This window comes from Atta colombica, unplaced genomic scaffold (genome assembly GCF_001594045.1).
Source record: "Atta colombica isolate Treedump-2 unplaced genomic scaffold, Acol1.0 scaffold17, whole genome shotgun sequence".
Lineage (NCBI taxonomy): Eukaryota > Metazoa > Arthropoda > Insecta > Hymenoptera > Formicidae > Atta > Atta colombica.
In genome coordinates, this window is record NW_017259261.1 from 158208 (window position 1) to 167609 (window position 9402).

The following is a 9402-nucleotide window of genomic DNA, read 5'->3' on the forward strand; positions in this document are numbered from 1 at the left end:
TATATAAATATATAATTGTAAAATATGTCAATTTTATAATTACTTACAATTTTATATAATTTTACACATATAATTATATATGAAACATTTTTTTCCGAAAAAAACAACTTAATACATTAATTTGATTACAAATAAATTAGTACCCAATACAAATAAATTAATCAATAAAAAATAATAAAATAGATCAATTAGAACTTATGTCAAAACAAACATGATATTAATCTACAAATCAAAATGAAATAACAATGATTTTTTAAATTATAAGTCTATTCAAACTTTAAAAGCAGTAATATCGAAATGTGATTATAAGAACATTTCAGCAAAGCTACGATAAAATGATTTATTTAGCAAAAGTAGCGGATTTTTATTGGAAACACGTCGTAACTGGATATCGACAAGTACTCAGATTTTAAGTTGGGATAGAAATGGAATTGGGAGCAAAAGTATAGCAGTGAGAAAGCCATGAGATGAATTTTAATAAAAAACTGTTGATGTGCTCCATAGTAAGTTACTCAGTTCAAGCTTGATGATGTTGAAAGTTTTTTCGCTCAAATGATTTAATAACGAATTCTGCAAAGTATTTCTTGTAACTTAATAATAATTATCTCTAAAAATGTTACGATTTAATTACGATTTAACTATAATACACACACACACACACACACACACACACACACACACACACACACACACACACACACAAAATTAAATGTAAAATAAAATATAAAATTTATTATACAGAGTATAATTAAATTAAGGTAACTTTAGCCAAGCTTCCCACAATAGAACATGAAAAAAAGTTTCGTATGTTCCCAAAACTCACTGTTACTAAGATACAGTTCAAAATATTTACTAATAAGAGAAAATAAAGAAAGGAATGCTCATTATTATTTAATATTATTTATTTTCAACTTCCAATTATAAAAATATTCGAAGTTCCCATTTGATTCAATACGCTTGGACGGATTATGAACTATCGCATTTTTTCAAAGATCTTGTGGCAATTGCAAATAGTGTCACAAACATCAAAGATATGTTGGCGTAGCATTTCTTCATTAGCGATTGGAACTTCTCTTGAATTCCTTAATTTATGTAGTTCCATAAGGAACTTCAAGATTTCCACAAACAAAAATCTAGAGGATTTAGATCCTCTAGATCGGGAAATAATAGACAATTGGTCTCGCAAACATTTTAAACTATATCTCAATAAATTTACGAACACATACGTTCATATTAATTTTTTTAATGCTTTGGTAAGGAGCTTTGAAGTTTGTTTTATTTTAGTTACATCTTTATTTTACTTATATGTATATCTTATTAAGAAATTAACATTCTACGTACTACATTATCCCTTACAAAAATATTTCATTACTTTTATATGTATGGACCACTTTTAGCCCGATTTTTAGATTGTTCCATGATTTCACTTTTATGTCCGCTTTTTGCATTCTTCAACACGCACAGTCTATTGCGAAGGAACATGACAAGTATACGCGAATATACATTATTTTATATATTATTTTTTAGTACATTGCTCATTTTCAATACTCGTTTTTTCGCTGATGAATACATATTAATAGATTCCTCTTTCATTCAGTTTTCCATACGTTAAAGAATCGTACATTTACTCATCGTTTGTTAATTACTACATTTACTACTATTTCAAAATTAAGCACATTTTAGTATTTTTTGAATATTTTGTATGATTTTAAATAAGTTGAAATATAATTCATACAATATAGGGTAATTACGGTATTTACATCAATTGAGGATTTATGCCGCAGGAGAAAAACAAAAAAAAAATAGAACGAGTGTGAATATAATTTGCACGCATCCAATCTGTTATACTAGCATTATATCACGATTTTAATTTTTTTTATTGTTAAAATTAATGGAACTATTGTTATTTGTTACTGATAATATTAATAAAACTATTTTTATATTATATGTTAGCTAAATTGATTCACTAATGTAGCAAGTAGCGCAACCATGCATTATAACCCACATAAAATAATTACTGTAAGATGTACAAAAAGATTTAATAGTCATTTGATGATACATAAATGTAGAGGATATCAAAGAATGGAGTATAGCAAAATACAAGTGCTCTTATATTCTTTGTTCAGCTTGATATCTTGCATATCCTCTTGTTTGAAATATATGGCATTTTTATGCTCAAATTACACAGATTCGATTCATTAAATGTGCTACACAAAACATATACGGTTAGGACCAAAATAGGATTGCAATACTTTTTTTCGATGGGTTTCGGAAAGCAGCCTACTCATCGAGTGATTGATTCTTATTTATTTGTTGATCCATGCATAAGAATCACTTATTCGTGGTTGATATATATCATACCATACATATGCAAAGATTAGAATTATTATTCCATTACTTTCCATATACGTGTATATTCATTCGTGTATATCTATTCTTTAAAATTTTTTAAGGTATTTATTCGAATTAATGGACACCGCGCTGATGACCTTGACCTTGACATATGTCATCATGATCCTGATAACTTTCAAAAGATTTTAGGTGGCGGTCGCTGTTCGTTCAAATGTTATTGACAAATAAAATTTAAAAGTTTTATTTCTATCATACAATATTACCTCACTTCGCCCTGCTTAGGACTTTCCATGCGAAACGAGATTCTTTCCCCTCTGTTTATAGGGGCGCACAACTTTTCATCCGAAGGGAGAATTAATCCACCTTTTACCTTGTCTGAACATACGACTTTTCACGTTAAGCGAGGCCACTTCATCTCCCCCTTAACTAAGAGGCGACCGATTTTTTTCCTAAATAGAGATGAAATGGACCTTGTTTCGCATAAAAAGTTATACACCTCATAGCAAGGGGACAGATAGGATTGGCTTTTCTATGCATGGAAAGTTGTATGCCTGTTAGTACATAGCAGAAATAAGACATTATTTTGTAAACTTTATTTGTTAATAACTATTGAACAAATAGTGACCGTTTAAAACTTTTTGAAGATCATTCAGAATCATGACCTTGATAATATTAAGATCAAGATCATTGGCACGGTGTCTATTAATTCGAATATCCTTTTAAACACATTTGGCGTGTTCAGCAGAAAGCAACTATTGCGCAACAGTTTAAAGTACCCCCACAATAATCGATTCCTAGGATTGGATAGTAATTAGTTGAAACGTTAAAAGTTAAAAAGAAAATTAAAAAATTAATAATTTTAACTTAAGTTAATTTTAAATTCATTAATTTTTAATTTAATTTAGTTACTTTTAAACTTTAATTTATTAACTTTCTTTAAATAGAAAAAAATATAAGTTAAAAAAATATAAATTAAATAGAAAAATTTTCTATTTTTCTTAATGCTAATATTTTTTTTCTATAAAGTCTTAAATATTACAGAATTAATTTTAGAAAAAATTCAATGATTTTATGATGAGAGACTCTATAATAAGAGTCACACCATATGGTAGCCAATTTTTATTGGCTTGTTACATTTTGTCAATTCCCGTTTATATTTGAATCGCACTAATTTTAGGTATCACAAACATTATATTTCAGCAATATAAATATGAAATGAGCCATAGATGAAGAATTGTTGTAGAACAGAGTTATCCATCCATTCATTTTCTAAACTTTTATATTTTTTGTAACAAATATATAATCGATGTAGTCATAAACATACATGAATAGTCGTTTCAGAAGTTAAAGGAATTAGATAAAGATTAAAGAAAGAGAAATAATACAAACATATACCCTTCTTTCTCGCAAGATTTTGACAAAATATCTTATGGTGTGACTCTTATTATATATAAGTAACTTACATGTGAATATAAAATTAAATTTGCCTAATAATCTATTTGCAAGAGTTATTTAGTAATCTCATTTTAAAAATAATCTCATTTTAAGAAAAATTAGGACATTCTCAAAATTAATTTTTTTCAAAACTAACTTTTTTTAAACTTAAGTTAATTTATTCTTAACTTAACTTTTATTAAGTTAATTCTTTATGCCTTCAATTTTCAATTTAATTTTATTAATTTTAGCCATTAACTTTATTATTACTTAATTTAGTTTAAAAAAAACATTAACTTACCCAATCTTGTCACGATTCCCAGGCAGCACAAAATAATAAAAAATAACGAAAAAATGTCTTTTTTAAGCTGTCTTTTCGACAAAATCGACGATCTATAAGACGTCTTTTAGTTGAAAAGAACTTAAAAGACATCTTTTCTATGGTCATCATTTTTCTATGGTTGTCGTTCGGCAGCGAAAAATCGATTAAAAAATAGAAGATTTTCATATTACTGAAAAGATATAATAAACAATAATAAAGAAGATACTTTTTCTTCCATTATTTTGATATTTTTCATCACTTATCCGCAAGCAGTACGCGAGTTCGTTATTAGACGGATGCGGTGGAGTTTACTTTTTCGTGAAAATTATATAAGATAGAATAAAAGATGTAGCATTATGAGAAATTTCATCCATGTTCTAATAAATATTAATAAAATATTTTTTAAAAGCGAATCCCCAGAGAGGACTATGATGAAAGATAATGGCTCTTGCACATAGGACAAACATTACAGGATCCAGAAATGGGCTGTATATTGATAGTCATGCAATTTCATTTTGTGTAAAATTAATTTAAATATCTGATATCTGATGTTATTGAATGCTATATATGTCAAAATATAAAAACTAAAACAAATCTTAGATAATTAAAAGTAGTTATCGTATGGAGTTTATATTATCGTAAGGCTATAAAGATTAACAATGCGACATTTGTCGTCTTTTAGTCATCTTTCTGTCGATATATTCTTTCATTAAAAGATATTTTTATAACAATTTAATTCCGAACATTTGTTCACGTGTTCTATTTGTATTATTATCAAAATTTTCGATAGTTTATCAAAGATTATCTGAATTATTAACTATGATTCCATTGAAGTTTTATTCCTATTTTTGTTCTTATTTTATATAGTTTATTACAATTAATTAAATCATATTTCCGTTGGCATTATACACTCATTTTATTATCTTAATAAAGAGTTTTTTATTGCCAAATTGAAGTATTTGATTTGAGGATCACAAGATCACAAAGTATATTTTAAAAACGTATATTGTAAAAGAATTCTTTCTATTCTTAAAAATGTATTGTAGTTCAGTTAAATGCAACTTTTAAAAGCCCTGTAGGAGATTCCAGGAAAATTTCAACTGGATCTTGTTCCGGGCGAATAAACCTATAATAATTGAAGGGGAGTAATAACTTATTTTAATGTAGAACTTTGTTAAAATCGATCTTGAACTCGAAATTTGGTCATTTTTTTCTCATTAATCAGGCTGTATTTCTTGTATTTTTTAAGGCGTATATGTAGAGATAAATAAACGGTAAATATACCGAATAGGGGAGCGCGCCGTTCGAGTTTTGACGTTTTAAGACTCGCGGTGCAGGACGCTAGGTCCGCATTCCCGCTCCACGTGGCCTCCAGGCGCCAAGCGATCGGTAGGCATATACTCTTGACAGTAATAGGCCGGATGCGTATATTCGACTATCTTTAAAGATTAATCTCGTTAACTATTGAAAAAATTGTAAAATGATAGACAGAACTTTTTTCTGACAATGAGAGAATTTAGTTCATTCTATTTGCGCATGAAATATTTGATAGTTATTCTGGGATATCCTATACATTGTCATATAATATATAGATATATTTTATTAAATGTTATGTGATTTTAATTAAATTAACAACATATTAAGTAGGAATGTGGCAATCTATAGAAATAATAAAAAATATTGTAACTTAAATTATAATTTGATATTATGAATTTAGTAATGTATTCTTTACAATAATTTTATGTAAAAGATAAAAAAACAACAGCTTGGAAAGAAACGATTGAGCAAAGATAAGTTTACGTACGTTGTTTGAGCTTATATTATTGAAAATCTATATTTATTAAAAATAATGTATTAAACAAAAATAATGCATTAAACAAAAAAGGGATTTTGAATGCAAGGAAGATATTCGATAACACAAAATAATAAAATCACGCTAAAATTAGCCTTATAATAATTTTGTTAAAAATCGTAAAGAATTTAATGTTCAAGAAATTATACAAGTACAAATAACGACTAATGAAACAAGTATTATTTTTCTTTTACAAACAATCAATAATATTAAACTATTAAGTACGAGGCTGCATCACTTCACAAGCACACTGACAGCAACGAAAATACAGATTAATTCAATAACATATAAAATTGTTAATCATGGTATAATTGTATAGAAAACGAAGACTTAGCAACCAACATGGCGATGGTATTCACCGTAGTCTGTAAAAATTCGAGAATGATATTATAGTTAGAGTATATCAATCTGTAACTTTATTAAGTCATCCAGTGATCAAATCGCTATTGGATTCTCTCTCTAGTGTGTCAGATATTGTGAGGATCGAAGTCCAGAGTTGATGATCCGAGATGGCACGAAGATTCAATGAAATTGAGTGCTCTACGATTACTAGCTGTGCTTGTGAAGCATGATATTTGGATCCTTCTTAGTTCTAAGCTTAAAGATATTTCCTTACCTGCAAGGAATAACGTTTTTTGATTGCGGTAAGATCTTAACTATTCTTGAACGTGTACAAAATGGAGAACTTATAAATTCTTTCACGAGAGAAAAAGGAGATAGAAAAACAAGAAAGGCGTTAACAATGCTGAAATTGCTTGGCCAACCTATAGGGCTACTAATTGAGTTTCGAGTGGATTTCGAGTGGAATTTTGAACATGCGTCTTCGGATGCATTCTAAACTGTCCAGATAGCCAAATAAGAGCAATATATTGCCATTTGCTGTTATTCCGCATTCAATTTTACCAAACTAAAGCCAAGGTGTTTTCAAACTGTCTGTTGTTTTGTAAAATCTTCCTTAGAATTCAGCAAACTGCTAACAAGTTGTCATCATGCGTGCATGGCATGCCATCAGTTTGTTGTCAACATGATAAATTTATTATTTTTTAATGTATACTCTTACAATTTCGTAATGAAACTCATGAAATCTATTTGCCCTCCTAACTTAGTTCACATTAAATTTCAATGCAGTAAATTGTCGACAAATAGAAAACAATACATGCAGTGCATCAATTTGTTCCATATGCTAAATCTCGCTTGGTTATCTGGAATATTTCTTAATGAAAAATTTTGGAAAAAATTTACGGTACGGCAAAAAATGACCGCGAAAATCGTCTATTTTTTAGGCTCTTAATTTTGGAACTAAACTGTGTGCCAAATGTTATCTTATATTAGCACATTAATCACAGAGAAGTTTGAAGATGAGATGGCAATTATTATCAGAGCTGGAAATATAAAAAAAAACGAATTTTCGCATAGACATAATACATGACTCCTCCCTCCCCTCTCGCAGCTATAATAACAATTGTTACCTCAACTTGAAACTTCTTTGTAATTAATATCTCATTGTAGAGTATCATTTGACACACAATTTAATCCAAAAATTAAGGGCGGAAAGGAACAAAGAGATTTTTGCCGTTATAGAGCAAATTTAATAAAAGTTTACCTTTACACTACCTTTACTTACAAATGACTTCTCACTGACCTTGATGTTAATCTTGAAATTTCCAGAAGATCAAGGTCATTGATCTTTTCCATCGCTCATTATTCAATAAAAAGTTATTGACAAAAAAAGTTTAAAAAAAGATGTTTTTTTTCTCACTATATAAAATAGACATTTCCTGCTTTAAAATATATTTTACGATTTTTCAGACGATGCCAGTTCCATTCCATCTATCCCCTTATGAAGAAGCGCGACTTCCATAACTATAGATACTGTTGCACGTAGGTTTCGACTTTTCATGCAAAGCGACTTTTATCCCACCTGCCCCCGCCCTCCCCCCGCTAAAGGGCGCACAACTTTTATAATTATACTGTTGTACAATGTATAGATTTGTGCAAGAGAAGAGGTAGGATGAAAGTTACTTCGTGTAAAAAATCAAGGAAAAGGGACAGTTTTTTAAATAATTTTTTTAATGAATAACGAGTTAAAAATAAATGACCTTGATTTTCTTAAAGATCAATAATAAGATCGGTGAGAAGTCATTTGGGACGGGCTGTATAAAGGTAAACTTTTACCGTAAATTTTGTTATATAGCAAATTTTGATAGAAGATAATTGCAATTTGATAGAAGATAATTGCTGTCATTATAAAATAAAATTTTCAATATAAATTTATGTACAAATTTTAAAATTTAATGTATACAGTCCAAATATGTTAATATTTGATATTTTAACACTTCACATAAATTCATATTTGTACACTAAATGTTTATATACAGGGTATCCCAGAATAATCAAATATTTCGTGTGCTGATAGAACGGATTAAACTGAATCGAAAGTCCTCTACCATTTTGCAATGTTTGCAATTCTTTGCTTCACAAACATAAATTCACTGTTTTAAAAATACAAATTTACTGCTTTAAAAACACAAATTCACTACTGATGCAAATTTGTGTGCTTAAAGTAAATTTTTGTTTTTGAAACAATGAATCTGTGTTTTTAAATCAGTAAATTTGTGTTTTAAAGTAGTGAATTTGTATTTGTGAAGCAGAGAATTTATGTAATTAAAGCAGAACGTATATATAGCGCTGTATCGAATCGGAATGACAGATGTCTTATGCTCGTTTCCACTAATGTAAATTAATTTTAATCTCAGTTCAACTTATTCTTCGTCTTTTTCTAGTTCTAAAGATTAGAAAAAGACGAAGAGTAAATTGAACCGAGACTAGCTAATATAAATATAAAGCTAATATATATTGGCTAAAATGGGCATTAATCTCTAAAGTCTCGAACTTTAACGCTTAACTCGATTCACATATAATCGCGATATTGAAAAACTTGACTCACATAAACGGTCGGTCTCACGCTAATCGTTACGCGTGTTGTTATTGCCGAGATACATTACCGTATTTCCTGATACGGAGTTTGCAACGTCATTATCAAATTATTGTTAAAATACAGTAACAATAAAAAATAACAAGTCACTTCCTTTCTCTGATATATAGTACATATTATTAATTTGTACATACTGCATGTATAATTTCAATTTACATTTCATGTTAATACAAATGTGTGGTATTGTAGAAACATAAAAATTCTTTTATTGCAGAAAGAATAGCACAACTTTGGAGAAATTCCATTTTCAAATCTCGAGGTTGCAGTTATACTCCGAAGATTCAAAGTATGTGGACCAATTACTTCATGAGATGGCGACCAAGCCGATTCTTCATGTTGGTGAGTAGAATAATATAATTATTAATTAATCAAAATGTTTATAATTTAAAAAATTTTTGATAAACTATTATTTTTAATTCATTTTAAATTGTTATAATATATTAACTT

General features: G+C 28.6%; 1 protein-coding gene across 9 annotated transcripts in view; it reads left to right on the forward strand.

The window, feature by feature from the left end:
- LOC108686259 (extracellular serine/threonine protein CG31145) overlaps nt 1-9402 on the forward strand; it is a 234514-nt gene that overhangs the window by 119075 nt on the left and 106037 nt on the right. For 8 of the 9 annotated variants that reach the window (XM_018191470.1, XM_018191472.1, XM_018191474.1 and 5 more), the window contains one exon: nt 9170-9294. In XM_018191470.1, the coding sequence (XP_018046959.1) occupies nt 9170-9294 (125 nt within the window). Of the gene's footprint in view, nt 1-7775; nt 7842-9169; nt 9295-9402 lie in introns of those variants that run through there. The other variant, XM_018191477.1, reaches the window with a different exon arrangement.